Source organism: Scyliorhinus torazame, chromosome 10 (genome assembly GCF_047496885.1).
Source record: "Scyliorhinus torazame isolate Kashiwa2021f chromosome 10, sScyTor2.1, whole genome shotgun sequence".
Taxonomy (NCBI): domain Eukaryota; kingdom Metazoa; phylum Chordata; class Chondrichthyes; order Carcharhiniformes; family Scyliorhinidae; genus Scyliorhinus; species Scyliorhinus torazame.
In genome coordinates, this window is record NC_092716.1 from 56,482,308 (window position 1) to 56,499,450 (window position 17,143).

Here is a 17,143-nt window from a genome sequence, read left to right on the forward strand (position 1 = left end):
TGAACCTTACACATTGCTCAGTGCATCACGTCCTGTCACTTAATGACAAGTATCTTAAACATATGATCACAAGACATAAGATATAGGAGCAGAAATAAGCCATTCAGCCAATCGGATCTGCTCCGCCATTCAATCATGGCTGATATGTTTCTCATCCCCATTTTCCTGTCTTCATCCCATAACTCTGATCCCCTTATTAATCAAGAACATATCTATCCTGTCCACACCCTGCTGCGGCAAAACGTTGAACAGATTCACCACCCTCTGGCTGAAGAAATTCCTCCTCATCTCAGTTTTAAAGGATTGTCCCTTCAGTCTGAGGCTGTGCCCTCGGGTTCTAGTTTTTCCTACGAGTGGAAACATCTTTTCCAAGTCCACTCTATCCAGGCCTTGCAGTATCCTGTAAGTTTCAATAAGATCCCCTCTCATCCTTCTAAACTCCAACGAGTACAGACCCAGAGTTCTCAACCGCTCCTCATATGAAAGCTCTTCATTCCAGGGATCATTCTTGTGAACCTTTTCTGGACCTTTTCCAAGGCCAGCACATCCTTCCTTAGATATGCGGCCCAAACCTGCTCATAATATTCCAAATGGGGTCTGACTAGAGTCTTATACAGCCTCAGAAGTACATCCCTGCTCTTGTATTCTAGCCCTCACGCCATGAATGCTAACATTGCATTTGCCTTCCTAACTGCTGACTGAACCTGCACGTTAACCTTAAGAGAATCTTGAACTAGAACTCCTAAGTCTCTTGTGCTTCTGATTTTCTAACCTTTTCCCATTTAGAAAATAGTCCATGCCTCCATTCTTCCTACCAAATTGCATAATTTCGCTTTTCCACATTGTATTCCATCTGCCACTTCTTTGCCCACTCTCCAAGCCTGTCCAAGTTCTTCTGTACTCCCCCTCCCCACTTCCTCAATAAATACTACCTGCCCCTCTGCATATCTTTGTATCATCTGCAAACTTAGCAACAGTGCCCTCAGTTCTTTCTTCCAGATTATTAATGTATATTGTGAAAAGATGTAGTCCCAACACCGACCCCTGAGGCACACCACTAGTCACTGACTGCCGTAGTGAAAAAGACCCCTTTATCCCCACTCTCTGCCTTCTGCCAGTCAGCCAATCCTCTATCCATGCCAGTATCTTACCCTCAACACCATGGGCTCTTAACATATTTAACAGTCTCCTATACAGCACCTTGTCAAAGGTCTTCTGGAAATCTAAATAGATCACATCGACTGGTTCTCCTTTGTCTAACTTTGTTGTTACCTCCTCAAATAATTCTAACAGAACTGTCAGACATGGCATCCCCTTGATGAAGCTGTGCTGACTCAGTCCTATTTTATCATGCACTTCCATGTACTGCGTAGTCTCATCTTTAACAATAGACTCTAAAATCTTCTTAATGACCAAAGTCAGGCTTACCACCCTATAATTTCCCGTCTTCTGTCACCTTCCCCTCTTAAACAGGGCATTTGCATTAGCCATCCTCCCTGCCTCCAGTGATTCCTGAAAGATCACCACCAATGCTTCCACAATCTCCTCAGCTATCTCTTTTAAAACCCTGGGGTGCAGTCCATCTGGTCCAAGTGATTTATCTACCTTCAGACCTTTCAGTTTCCCCAGAACCTTCTCCTTAGTGATGGCCACTGCACTCACCTCTGCCCCCTGATTCTCCTGGAGCTCTGGCATCCCACTGGTATCTTCCAACATGAAGACTGATGCAAAGTAACTATTCAGTTTCTCTGCCATTTCTTTGTTTCCTGTTACCACTTCTCCAGTCTCATTGTCCCGTGGCCCAATATCTATTCTTGCTTCTCTCTTACCTTTTATATATTGAAAAAAAACACTTGCTATCTTCTTTTATATCTCTAGCTAGCTTACACTCATATTTCATCTTCTCTCCCCTTATTGCTTTTTTAGTTGTCCTCTGCTCACTTTTAGAGGCTTCCCAATCCTCTGGCTTCCCACTAATCATCGCCACCTTGTATGCTTTTGTTTTACTTTTATGCTGTCCTTGGCTTCCCTCATCAGCCATCGATGCTTCGTCCTCCCCTTAACATGTTTCCTCCTCCTTGGAATGAATTTCTGTTGTGTCTCCCAAATAACCCCCAAAGCCTCCTTCCATTGCTAATCCACTATCTTCCCTGTTAGGCTCCCCTTCCAATCAACTTTGTCCAGCTCCTCCCTCATGTAATTGTAATTACCTTTATTCAATTGTATACCATTACATCTGATTCCAGCTTCTCCCTCTCAAACTGCAGGGTAAATACTATCATATTGTGCTCACCTCAGGCGTCCTTCACCTTAAGTTCCCTAATCAAGTCTGCCTCATTACACATCACCAAATCCAGAATTGCTTGTTCCCTAGTGGGCTCTGTCACAAGCTGCTCCAAAGGACCATCCGCAAATTCCTTTTCTTGGGATCCACTACCAACCTGACTTATACCTAATATTTACAGCTTTACCTCACACACTCAGCACTACACGAAGCTTCACACACACATCTCACAGCTTGCCCACATTATCATTTATTCATCCATGACAGCCCATCATTGAAATAGATTACACCACATTTACTGCAAAAGCTTTCCTATCTCTTGCAGAATAAGGAGATACTGAACAGGAGGCAGTAGCACCTAACTGGTGAGGGACAGAGACACCTGTGTGTTCTTATCTCCATAGAAGAGTTGGTGCTTGCCATCACTAGAGTGGCCATGATGGATGTTGTGGCAGACCTGACACCATCCAAGGTGGCTGTATGCTATCCATAATCATTCCTGTCACTTCCCACTTTGTTCTCATGCCACATTCTCTTCTGATTTACAAGTTGCAGCTAGAACCTCCCCTTACCACAATCCTGGCCTTGTGCCTTTCTCCCTTCAGATACCTGGCCAGGCAGTGTTGAAAGAAAAAGGAGGTGGAAGGGAAATCAGACAGTGATGATGAAGAAACATCGCTTTCATAGTCACAACCGGCAGATATTGACACTGCACATGTTTTAGACTATAGCTTAGAGCAATGTTTTTCAAACTTTTTTTCCAGGGACCCTTTTTTACCAACCGGCCAACCTTCGGGACCCATACCAGCCGACCTTCACTCACACGCCGGCCAAACTCGCGACCCACGCCGACCAACCTTCGCAACCCACCATTTTCTCTTACCTTTAATGTGAGAGGTGAGCCTGCTTGATCCTCACAATCTCACTCCGATCAGGTTCAAAGAAGGAGAAGTAAGACATAGTTAGCATCCAAGTTTCATCAGCAAACAAATCCGCCAGAGAGGACAATTCCTTGAGGAGGAAAGCGTGCATTTCGTACCTCAGTTTGTAAACTCTGAGTAGCTCCCCTGTTGACTGATCATCACAGTAACTCTTCAAGCGGATGAAGTCCACCCTCATTGGGATTGACTGGTCACTGTTTCTATTCAATGCTTTAATGAAGTCTAAAAGGTCAGCAAAAACCTATAGCCACCCTTCAGTACACAGAGGGCAACGATGTGATGATTTCCCATGGCTTTCATTATATCCCTTGCCAAACGTTCAGTTCTGTCCATGATTAAACCATGAGAAATATATACTCCCTCCAGATCATTTGAGTAATGTTTCGGGATGCAAAACAAATCGGCGTCATAGCCTTGTTCATCATCCGTGATCACCATACAGTCGGCTGCCGTCATAGATTGTCATAGATTGTCATAGAATTTACAGTGCAGAAGGAGGCCATTCGGCCCATCGTGTCTGCACCGGCTCTTGGAAAGAGCACCCTACCCAAGGTCAACACCGCCACCCTATCCCCATAACCTAGTAACCCCATCCAATACTAAGGGCAATTTTGGACACTAAGGGCAATTTATCATGGCCAATCCACCTAACCTGCACATCTTTGGACTGTGGGAGGAAACCGGAGCACCCGGAGGAAACCCACGCACACACGGGGAGGATGTGCAGACTCCGCACAGACAGTGACCCAGCTGGAATCGAACCTGGGACCCTGGAGCTGTGAAGCAATTGTGCTATCCACAAGGCTACCGTGCTGCCGTCATGCCGCTATCGCATTTTGACCCCGGGTTCAGGTCCCAACACGCCCGGGCCACATGTGACTGATGAGCGGGCATGCATGCGCAGTGCGGCGACATTTTTCTAGCTGGTCGCGGCCGTCATTTTCAAAGCAGCTCGCAGCCTGCATTGTTAAAAGCCAGCTGCTGCGGCCGTTGCGTGCGAATTCCCACGATCGGGAACGCCGCAGTGGACGGCATCACGACGCTCCTGAAATCTGCCCACGACCCACCTGCGGGCCATGACCACCACTTTGAAAATGCCTGGCCTAGAGGCAGGACCTGCATATACTGGGCAAGAATGGGATGTTGCCAGAGCAGAGGCAAGAGTCGAACATGAGTGCTGCTGCAGGCCCTCCAAGCAGGATTTTGATGAGGTAGTGTAAAGAAGAGGCTGAAGGGTCTGCACAGTGAAATGCATTGGCAGGCTTGCACTCAATGTCAAGGAGCATGGAGGAGTTCAGCTCCAACATGTCACAGGACTTGAAGTCCATCCACTCTAACATGGAAATGGTGGTCAATTCCATGAGAACACTTTTTTTTTGTTCCCGAATTGCCCTTGAGGGGGCAGTGTTAAAAGTCAACCACATTGCTGTGGGTCTTGAGTCACATGTAGGCCAGGCCAGGTAAAGACAGCAGATTTCCTTCCCTAAAGGACATTAGTGAACCAAATGGACTTTTTACGACAAACGACAATGGTTTCATTAGACTTTTAATTCCAGATTCTTATTGAATTCAAATTTCACCATCTGCAGTGGCAGGATTTGAACCTGGATCTCTAGAGCATTACTCTCTCTGGGTCTCTGGTTTACGAGTCCAGTGACAATACCACTACACCACCGCCACCACCTCCCACTTGCAGACCCCTCCATAAAGCAGTGCGCGATGGCCAATGCCTCAGCTTCCACTTAGGGAGCAACCTCCCTTTGTGAGCAAAATCTACCCAACAGCTGGGTGCTGCAGTGGAAGCTCAGGCTGAAGTCATGCAAGTTCAACTTACTGCCACACAAAGTTAGAGTGTTACCATTATTGCTGCAGACACCAGTATTCAAAGAGACTCGCAGGATATTACAGCTGCACAGCAATCTGTCATCCAACGCATTAGTCCAATTGTTGAGGCGCCACCCCATTCAAATGGCATTGTAGACTGTGACCCTGTTGTTCTCTTTCAGAATGACAGCACTCATCCTTCCATCACTGTCATTTGTTGAGTACCCTTGCTGTTGCCTTTCAGCCAGTCAGTCCAGACTACAACACCTATGCCGAAGTGGTGCAATCTGAAGCCAGGCTATCTGAGATCAATTATATATCCCATCACATTTCTATCCCTCTTCAGTTCTGTAGAAGGCTCACGTCGACTCGAAATTTTAACTCTGTTCCTGTCTCCACATATGCTGCCAGACCTGCTGAGTTTATCTAATTTTCTGATGTTATATCTGAGGTCACATCTGCTCAAGATCGTCCTGTCAGGTCATCGGCAATCTCCCTTTGTGAAAGTTGGCATAATTCCAGCAGCCATGTGGCAGCCACTGGGTGATGCGGCATTGGAGCTCCAGGACAGGCAATGGTACATGGAAGACTGGTGTATGGGATGCACAAAGAGGATTAGTTGACTGTTGTATGTAATCAGGCAGTGTTTGATTTATAAATCGGTTTGAAGTTTATGTTGTGGTGCCTTTTATTTCAGCAGTAGCCAGGAGGCCACTGTGAGCCAGCAACAAAGGGGAGGTAAGATGAGGCACTGCTGATGTATGGGAAATTGAGCTTGTGTTCACTGGTACAACAGTCGAATGGGTCGATCGCAGATAGCTCAGCCAGCAGGTGCTATCTGGGCCGCGTCCTCCTTCCTTTCCTCCTCTTCAGCTGGTTTCCATACAGCTGGTGGCAAGGGCTGCTTCATCTGAATCCTAGAATCCCTACAGCGCAGAAGGAGGCCATTCGGCCCATCAGGTCTGCACCAGCCCTCCGAAAAAGCATCCTACCTAGGCTCACGCCCCACCCTATCCCGTAACCCCACCTAACCTTTTTGTGACTAAGGGGCAATTTGGCATGGCCAATCCACCTACACATCTTTGGACTGTGGGAGGAAACCAGGGCACTTGGAGGAAACCCACACAGACACGGAGCAAATGTACAAACTCTACACAGACAGGAACCCAAGGTCGGAATCAAACCTGGGTCGCTGGAGCTGTGAGGCAGCAGTGCTAACCACTGCACTCTTTATGATGGCAAGGTTGTAGAGCATGCAGCAAACCATGCCAAATCTTGGCATGTGCTCTGCTGAGTACTGCAGGCTTCCTCCAGAGTGATCCAGATATTCAAAGTGCTTCTTAAATCCCCCAGTGGTATGTTTGGTCACATTTTGTTTGACAGCATGGCTTTTGCTATATGCATACTGCTCACATGTGCATGGCTGGTGCACCCTTAGTCATGGATCATTTCATCAGTTATATCGCCTTCCTCTTTGCCACCGTCTAGTTTGGTGTAGTCGCTTAAATACAACTGGTACAACAGACTGCTGCAGAATGAAGGTATCATGAATGCTTCCAGGGTGCTGGACATTGGCCTGCAGAATTTGCTGCGTTTGGTGGCACATCACCTGGACAACAAGGGAATGGAATTCCTTCCACATTAGGGAAGCATAGCAGCACCTATTGTGCTGGAGAAACAAGTGCTAAGCATCTTTCCAGCTGTTAACTTTAAGGTAAAGCTTCAAGTTCCACCCATTTAAGTATAAGCAACTACACAATGTTGTTTTAAAAGCAGATACTGTCAAAAGCTTTAGACTAAGCCATTTTGGCAATACGTTGAAATATTTGCTAAATCCAATTATGCGTCACTTAATGTGATATATTTTTCCAGTGCATGTGTCAAAAGTGACATGCAGCACAAACAAGACTCAATACTCAGCAAGGCATCAGTTTTCTCACACTCATGTAGTTTGATGAAACTTGGCAAACCCACCCAATTTCAAGCTCATTTCCAATAAACTGAACTGGAATAGCAAAGTGGCCTGGCAATATAGAAGTCTAGACATTTATTTCACGAATGTGCTCATGGGTTTAAGTCCTGCTGTAAGCTGTGCTTACATTGTATGTTTTATGGTAAAAACTCTTCAACTGCTCAATACTGAAAATTCAGCATATTTGGCAGTGGTGTCACTTGTGTTTAAATCCAGGGTCACTGACCCCTGAATAATGACCAGAGTTATGCAGCCTCTTCAACGACGTAATTGCTTTTCTTGAAATTGCAGATGACAATCAGACTTCAAATGAGGGTCGCACACCAGGATTAGTATACGTGAGAAAAAGAGGACCTTGTTTCCCTCTTGAAACCCAATTTGAGATTTCATAAAGCATTCCACCCAAAATGCATATTAACATATAATTTTTTCCCCCCTCAAGGCATCAGCAAGATAGATCATTAGGGTGGGAAAGGGGAGTGGCGCTGATCGTAAGGATGACAAAAGTGAGGACAAAGCTCAATCTCACAGTTAATAAGACTAAGGGACATGTTATTCAATATTAAACATCACGCCCATCCCCATCAATGCCTGCACCTCCGGTGCACAAAATTTTGTTCACATACACAAGTATTCCATATGACCACATCTATTCTATTGAAGATTTTACAATAATTGCGTGAATGCTAAAAATGGCATCAGCCACCTTACCGTTGTTCAACTGTGTGTCTTGCCAGCCAATCATAGAACAGTTCTGACAGTGATCATGTCAAGCTTCAAATCCCAGAACTTCCCACAGCTCGATGATGGTCTGTCATAGCAAGTAACCTGCAATGGAAGAAAAAATGGCAGAAAATGGGGAGAAAAATATATCAAAATAATCGCTATTAGAACATAGAACATAGAACAATACAGCGCAGTACAGGCTCTTCGGCCCACGATGTTGCTATTGTTTATTCAATAGTTCAGTTCACTGGCCAGAAACAATATTGGGCAAAACTGAATCAGTAACAATTTCACCAATGATAATGCATAGATTTTATTGAGTTAATTATTTAATTTATAAATATATCAGTTATCATAGTATCACATATAATTGCAGCGTAACTGGCAGGTGGCAAAATAAAACTCAAATGTCATCAGTTTACATTGAAAATCATATGCTGCTGGCACTATTCTCTCTCAATGAAAGCTTGTAGGTTCAAGCCCAGTCTAAGTCTTCAGCACATAATTGAGTTGATGCTTCAATGCAGTACTGAGAGAGAGCAGTATGGTATTGTTGGAGGTGCTGCCTTCTGCCCGTATAGCTGGCTGTACAAGTACTTGAACTCAGTGAAGAAGGGCAAGGAAATCTTCTGGTTTCATGGCAGGCATCCATCCCTCAATCAAAAATAGATTAACTGATCTGCCATCTCAATTGCAGTTTGTGGGATCTTACTGTGCACAAGTCGATTACCACAGTCATCCGCAAAACAACAGGTGGTGCACTTCAGAAGTAATTAGCTGGGTGTGAAGTGTGTTTGGATGCTTTGAGGATGTAATGAGGTACAAATGTAAAAGCAAGCTCTTTCTTTACATGAAAAAGGTTTTGTTTCAAAGCTCACCATCTATTTTTAACTGAATTTCATTTATTCCAAAAACACACATATTCATATTTTACAACAATTCAAAGCTGAAGTTCTGCAAAATGAATAATACTTGGGTGGCCAAGATAATCAACTGGTGCCTAAATTTGCATCCATTTTTTTCAGCAGAGTGCTTGCAATTCTAGTTGCACTTGTTGCCAAATTAACATTTTTATGTCACAATGGGTAGAGTAGAATTGAGTAAAACCACCAACAGGTGTTTCATGGCGGAAAGGGGCATAGAATCAGGTGGGAGTGGATAAAGAGGAATCACGATGGCACAACTGGACAGCCAAATTAAACAGCTGGCGGGAAGGCAGCAAAACTGCATCAATGGAGCAGGAGGCCTATTTATTTAGGTAGGTACGAAGGCTGTTCACATTTATTTGCAAGATGCTGAATGGTATGCACACACCTTTTGGATTAAGCAAGTGATAACCAAGGATCATGGGTCATCAGATGCCCAACAGGCGAAAGAAGGCTGTGTTAAGGGGATGTGGAAGGCTAGTCATTTTGTTTCTGTCATCCACAGGCTGGTAGAAGGAGATCGGAATGTGAGGGGCACAGATCAGAGTGTGGGAATGATGAAACATTCTGAGGGCCGCAGATCAGATGGGAGGGGCTGATGGAACAGTCTGAAGGACACATAAGAACAAAGAACAATACAGCACAGAAACAGGTCCTTCGGCCCTCCAAGCCTGTACCGGTCATGATGCCAAAACCATCAGCGCTTCCTTGTGCCGTATCCCTCTATACCCATCCTATCCATGTATTTGTCAAGATGCCTTTTGAATGCCGTTAATGCATCTTCTTCCACAACATCCCCTGACAACGCGTTCCAGGCACTCACCACCCTTTGTGTAAAAACCTGCCTCGCACATTTCCTCTATACTTTGCCCCACGGACCTTAAACCTATGCCCCCTGGTGACTGACCCCTCCACTCTGGGAAAGAGTGCCTGCCCATCCAAACTATCCATGCCCCTCATAATCTTGTAGACCTCTAACAGGCCTTTCTAATGAAAAACGTCTGGGTCTATTCAACGTCTCCACATAGCTAACACCCTCCAGACCAGGCAACATCCTGGTAAACCTCTTCTGCACCCTCTCCAAAGCCTTCACATCCTTCTGGTAGTGTGACGACCAGAATTGTGTGCAATATTCCAATTGCGGCCTTATCAAGGTTCTATACAAATAGAACATAGAACTGTACAGCACAGTACAGGCCCTTCGGCCCATGATGCTTGCCGAACTAGTCTGAAACTAAGATCGAATCAACCGACTCCCAATCATTCCAGTGCACTCCATGTGCCTATCCAATAACCACTTGAAAGTTCCACTACCATAGCTGGGAGTGCGTTCCATGCCCCAACCACTCTCTGAGTAAAGAACTTACCTCTGACATCCCTCCTATATCTTCCACCATGAACATTATAGTTATGCCCCCTTGTAACAGCTACATCCACCCGAGGAAAAAGTTGCTGAACGTCCACTCTATCTATCCCTCTCATCATCTTATACACCTCAATTAAGTCACCTCTCATCCTCCTTCGCTCCAATGAGAAAAGCCCTAGCTCCCTCAACCTTTCCCCATAAGACCTACCCTCCAATCCAGGCAGCATCCTGGTAAATCTCCTTTGCACCCTTTCCAATACTTCCACATCCTTCCTATAATGAGGTGACCAGAACTGCACACAATACTCCAAATATGGTCTAACCAAGGTCTTGTACAGTTGCAGCATAACCTCACGGCTCTTAAACTCAATCCCCCTGTCAATAAATGCTAACACACTATAGGCTTTCTTCATGGCTCTATCCACTTGGGTGGCAACTTTCAGAGATCTATAGACATGAACTCCGAGATCTCTCTGCTCCTCCACATTCCTCAGAACCCTGCCATTAACCCTTTAATCCGTACTCAAATTTGTCCTACCAAAATGAATCACCTCACACTTATCAGGGTTAAACTCCATCTGCCACTTTACAGCCCAGCTCTGCATCCTATCAATGTCTCTTTGCAGCCTACAACAGCCCTCCACATTATCCACTACTTCATCAGCAAATGTGTCATCAGCAAATGTACTAACCCAACCTTCAACTCCATCATCAAAGTCATTGATAAAAATCACAAATAGCAGAGGACCCAGCACTGATCCCTGAGGTACACCGTTGGTGACTGGGCTCCAGGATGAAAATTTACCATCTACCACCACCCTCTGTCTTCTATGTGATAGCCAGTTACTGATCCGATCGGCCAAATATCCCTCTATGCCATGCCTCCTCACTTTCTGTATGAGCGGACCATGGGGCACCTTATCAAACGCCTTACTAAAATCCATGTATACGACATCAACTGCTCTACCTTCATCTATGTACATAGTTACCTCCTCAAAGAATACAATCAAACTTGTGAGGCAAGACTTACCCCTCACAAATCCGTGCTGACTATCCTGGATTAAGGGGTATCTTTCCAAACGGCCATAAATCATATCCCTCAGGACCCTTTCCAATAATTTACCTATGACCGAAGTGAAACTAACTGGCCTATAATTCCCAGGGTTATACCTATTCCCTTTCTTGAACAAGGGGACAATATTCGCCTCTCTCCAGTCTTCTGGCACTATTCCTGTAGGCAGTGAGGACATAAAGATCAAAGCCAAAGGCTCTGCAATCTCATCCCTCGCCTCACAAAGAATCCTAGGATATATCCCATCAGGCACAGGGGACTTATCTATCCTCAGGCTTCTCAAAATTTCTAACACATCTTCCTTCCGAATATCCAACTCCTCCAGCCTACCAGCCTGTGTCACACTATCCTCCTCAACAACATGGCCCCTCTCCTTTGTGAACACTGAAGAAAAGTATTCATTTAGGGCCTCTCCTATATCTTCAGACTCCATGCACACGTTCCCACTACTGTCCTTGACCGGCCCTAACTTCACCTTGGTCATTCTTTTATTCCTCACATAAGTGTAAAAAGCCTTGGGGTTTTCCTTGACCCTACCTGCCAAGGACTTCTCATGCTCCCTCCTAGCTCTCCTAAGCCCTTTCTTGAGCACCTTCCTAGCTATCTTGTATCCCTCAAGTGCCCTAACTGAACCTTGTTTTCTCATCCTTACATAAGCCCCCTTCTTCCTCTTGACAAGACATTCAATCTCTTTTGTAAACCATGGTTCTCTCACTCGACCATTTCCTCCCTGCCTGACAGGGACATACATATCAAGGACATGCAATATTAGCTCCTTGAACAAGCTCCACATCTCAAAATGTAGCATGACTTGCCAGTTTTTATACACAATGTCCCATTCATTGAAGGCAAGCATTCCGTATGCTTTCTTGACAACCTTATCCACTAGTGTTGCCACCTTCAAAGATCTGTGGACATGCATGCCCAAATCGCTCTGACTTTCCATATACCTAAAAGTATTGCCATTTACAGTATATTTCCCCACTATGTTAGACCTACTAAAATGCATTACCTCACATTTGTCCGGTTAAAATTCCAATTGTCATTTCTCTGCCCAAGTCTCGAACGTATCCATGTCCTGCTGTATCCTCTGACAATCCCCAACACTATCTGCCACTCCACCAACCTTGGTGTCATCCGTGAACTTACTAACCAGACCAGCTATATTTTCTTCCAAATCGTTTATGTACACTACAAACAACAGAGGCCCAAACACACATCATAGGGTAGGTGCTGATGGAACAGTCTGAGGGACACAAATCAGAGGGGGAGGGGCTGATGGAACAGTCTGAGGGACACAAATCAGAGGGGGAGGGGCTGATGGAACAGTCTGAGGAGCACAGATCAGAGGGGGAGGGACTGATGGAACAGTCTGAGGGACACAGATCAGAGGGGGAGGGGCTGATGTAACAGTCTGAGGGGCACAAATCAGAGGGGGAGGAGCTGATGGAACAGTCTGAGGGACACAGATCAGAGGGGGAGGAGCTGATGGGACAGTCTGAGGGACACAGATCAGAGGGAGAGGGACTGATGGAACAGTCTGAGGAGCACAGATCAGAGGGGGAGGAGCTGATGGAACAGTCTGAGGGACACAGATCAGAGGGGGAGGGGCTGATGGAACAGTCTGAGGGACACAGATCAGAGGGGGAGGAGCTGATGGAACAGTCTGAGGGACACAGATCAGAGGGAGAGGGACTGATGGAACAGTCTGAGGAGCACAGATCAGAGGGGGAGGAGCTGATGGAACAGTCTGAGGGACACAGATCAGAGGGGGAGGTGCTGATGGAACAGTCTGAGGGGCACAGATCAGAGGGGGAGGGGCAGATGGAACAGTCTGAGGGGCACAGATCAGAGGGGGAGGAGCTGATGGAACAGTCTGAGGGACACAGATCAGAGGGAGAGGGACTGATGGAACAGTCTGAGGGACACAGATCAGAGGGGGAGGGGCAGATGGAACAGTCTGAGGGACACAGATCAGAGGGGGAGGGGTTGATCGAACAGTCTGAGGGGCACAGATCGGAGGGGGAGGGGCTGATGGAACAGTCTGAGGGATACAGATCAGCGGGGGAGAGACTGATGGAACAGTCTGAGAGGCACAGACCAGAGGGGGAGGGGCTGATGGAACAGTCTGAGGGGCACAAATCAGAGGGTAGGAGATAATGGAACAGTCTGAGGGGCACAATTCAGACGGGAAGGGGCTGATGGAACAGTCTGAGGAGCACAGATCAGAGGGGGAGGGGCTGATGGAACAGTCCGAGGGACACAGATCAAAGGGGGAGGGGCTGATGGAACAGTCTGAGGGACACAGATCAGAGGGAGAGGGACTGATGGAGCAGCCTGAGGGGCACAGATTAGAGGGGGAGGGGCTGATGGAACAGTCTGAGGGACACAGATCAGACGGGGAGGGGCTGATGGAACAGTCTGAGGGACAAAGATCAGAGGGGGAGAAGCTGATGGAACAGTCTGAGGGGCACAGATCAGAGGGGGAGGGGCTGATGGAACAGTCTGAGGGACACAGATCAGAGGGGGAGGGGCTGATGGAACAGTCTGAGGGACACAGATCAGAGGGGGAGAAGCTGATGGAACAGTCTGAGGGACACAGATCCGAGGGGGAGGGGCAAATGGAACAGTCTGAGGGACACAGATCAGAGGGGGAGGGGCTAATGGAACAGTCTGAGGAGCACAGATCAGAGGGGGAGGGGCTGATGGAACAGCCTGAGGGACACAGATCTGAGGGGGAGGGGCTGATGGAACAGTCTGAGGGACACAGATCAGAGGGGGAGGGGCTGATGGAACAGTCTGAGGGACACAGATCAGAGGGGGAGGGGTTGATCGAACAGTCTGAGGGGCACAGATCGGAGGGGGAGGGGCTGATGGAACAGTCTGAGGGATACAGATCAGCGGGGGAGAGACTGATGGAACAGTCTGAGAGGCACAGACCAGAGGGGGAGGTGCTGATGGAACAGTCTGAGGGACAAAAATCAGAGGGGGAGGAGCTGATGGAACTGTCTGAGGGGCACCAATTAGAGGGGGCGGGGCTAATGGAACAGTCTGAGGGGCACAGATCAGAGGGGGAGGAGCTGATGGAACAGTCTAAGGGACAAAGATCAGAGGGGGAGGAGCTGATGGAACAGTCTAAGGGACAAAGATCAGAGGGGGAGGAGCTGATGGAACAGTCTGAGGGACAAAAATCAGAGGGGGAGGAGCTGATGGAACTGTCTGAGGGGCACAAATTAGAGGGGGAGGGGCTAATGGAACAGTCTGAGGGACACAGATCAGAGGGGTCAGAGCTGATGGAACAGTCTGAGGGACACAGGTCAGAGGGTAGGAGCTGAAGGAACAGTCTGAGGGACACAGATCAGAGGGGGAGGGGTTGATGGAACTGTCTGAGGGACACAGATCAGAGGGGGAGGAGCTGATGGAACAGTCTGAGGGACACAGATCAGAGGGGGAGGGGCTGATGGAACAGTCTGAGGAGCACAGATCGGAGGGGGAGGAGCTGATGGAACTGTCTGAGGGACACAGATCAGGGGGAGGGGCTGTAGGAACTGTCTGAAGTACACAGATCAGAGGGGGAGGGGTTGATGGAACAGTCTGAGGGGCACGGATCAGGGGGAGGGGCTGATGGAACAGTCTGAGGGACAAAGATCAAAGGGGGAGGAGCTGATGGAACAGTCTGAGGGACACAGATCAGAGGGGAGGGCTGATGGAACAGTCTGAGAGGCACAGATCAGAGGGGGACGGGCTGATGAAACAGTCTGAGGGGCACAGATCAGAGGGGGAGGGGCTGATGGAACAGTCTGAGGGGCACAGATCAGAGGGGGAGAGGCTGATGGAACAGTCTGAGGGGCACAGATCAGGGGGAGGGGCTGTTGGAACATTCTGAGGGGCACAGATCAGAGGGGGAGGAGCTGATGGAACAGTCTGAGGGACACAGATCAGAGGGGGAGGGGCTGATGGAACAGTCTGAGGGGCACAGATCAGGGGGAGGGGCTGTTGGAACATTCTGAGGGGCACAGAATGGAACCTCAACTTCAGGGGCGTAGCCAGAAACGTTTTTTGTTAACTTAACCTCAGCACAGCACAAATTCTTTGACATTGGTGCCTGGGTTTTACGAAATATTTGTCACAAAATGATCCAAGAGCAGCACAACTTTGCATTATTGAATATAATCACCCATCATTCCTTTTATTCAGCACAATCTTACAGCACCCAGACATGGAGTGAGATTAATTTTTATGCAGTGTGTAACTCAGCCTTATTCGATTTTTAATGGTGACCTCAGCGATAGACGCATGAGGGGAGCAGCGCTAAGAGGGAAGCTTCTGTAAGTACCAGAGCCACCATTATCAATGAGAAGCCATTTTCCTTCATCGTTAAGGGCATTTAATCTCAATTCCACCCCCTTTACTGGACACTATCCTAGGCTGAAATAGAGAGCTCACAACTGCAATATTCTATTTGACTCTGATGTGTGCTTCCAACCTCTTATCCCTACCAACACAAAAACCGCTATCATTCATACCATTGCCTTCTCCAGCCCTGTCTGCAAGATATGCAAAACCATGCTATTGTTACCCTGAAACTCAACCACTCCAATGTTCTCTGGGCTGGCCTCCTATTTTCCACCTTCCAACTGGATTTTATCCAAAGCTCTGCTGCATAAATCCTGAGGCACACCAAGTTCCGGTTGTCACTTACCCCTGTGCTCGCAGACTTATGTTAGCTTCTGATTTACAAATGTTCTGATTTTAAAATGCTCATAGAATCATAGAATTTACAGTGCAGAAGGAGGCCATTCGGCCCATCGAGTCTGCATCGGCTCTTTGAAAGAGCACCCTACCCAGTCATATTCAAATCCCTCCGAGGCTGTGTCCTTCTCTATACACTTTCCTCTGCTCTCCAGCCTACCGATATCTCTGTAATGCTCCAAGTCTGATCCCTTATGTTTCAGTCACTGCATTCACTCTATCACAGTTGTTGTCCCATTGGCTGTGTGAGTCCTAAGCTCTAAAATTCCCTCCCTAAACCTCTCTGGTGCATCATACGAACATATGAATCAGGAGCAGGAGTAGGCCACACAGCCCCTCAAGCCTGCTCCACCATTTAATAAGGTCATGGTTGATCTGATTGTAACCTCGACCCCAGCATTCCTGCCTACCCCAATAACTTTTCACCCCCTTGTTAATCAAGAATCTATCTAATTTTGCCTTTAAAATGTTCAAAGACTCTGCTTTTGCGGAAGAGAGTTCCCGGTACTCAAAATCCTCAGAGAGAAAACATTTCTCCTCATCTCTGTCTTCAGTTAGTGACCCATTCTTTTTAAACAGTGACTAGATTCTAGATTCTCCAAAAAGAAGAAACATTCTCTTTACATCCATCCTGTCAAGACCCCTCAGGAACTTAAAGGTTTTGATCAAGTTGCCTACTCTTCTAAACTTTAGTGGATCCAAATTTCACCTCTCCAACCTTTTCTCCGCCCATTCCTAGTATTAGTCTAGTAAACCTTTCCTGAGCTGCTTCTAATGCATTTACATCTGTTGTTAAATAAGGAAATCAATACTGTACATGATACTCCAGATGGTCTCACGAATCATCTCTCTCTCTTCCTTTAAGACCCTCTTCAAAACCAACCTTTTTAGGTGAGCTTTTAACCACCCATCTCAATACCTCCATCTTTGGTTTGGTGTCAGTTCCTATCTGACCACACTCCTCTGAAGTATCCTCGGACCTTTTCCTATGTTAATGATGCTATACAAATGCAAGTTATTGTTGAACTTGTCCATGCTTATTCTCTGAAGTAGAGATGAAAATTCCCCACAGAAAAGTTTAACATATTCTGAGTAGCATGGGAATAACAATGAGGTTCCAACTGATCTTGTCTTGGCTTTGCACTTTATTTGTGTCACCAACTTCTGCTGGAAAGCATCAGACAGTCAGTAGTAACAAAGTCAATTTGTCATTGCTAACCTCTGAGAACACCTGGTGGTTTTATCAAATGCAGCAAAAGCCACAATGACTTGCATATGTT

At 46.8% G+C, this 17,143-nt stretch overlaps 1 protein-coding gene across 9 annotated transcripts in view; it reads right to left on the reverse strand.

The window, feature by feature from the left end:
- The window catches only part of znf536 (zinc finger protein 536), a 783,894-nt gene that overhangs the window by 751,513 nt on the left and 15,238 nt on the right, over window positions 1-17,143 (reverse strand). For all 9 annotated transcript variants that reach the window (XM_072518138.1, XM_072518143.1, XM_072518141.1 and 6 more), the window contains exon 2: window positions 7,733-7,849. In XM_072518138.1, the coding sequence (XP_072374239.1) occupies window positions 7,733-7,766 (34 nt within the window). In that variant the 5' untranslated portion in view covers window positions 7,767-7,849. The remainder of the gene's footprint in view (window positions 1-7,732; window positions 7,850-17,143) is intronic.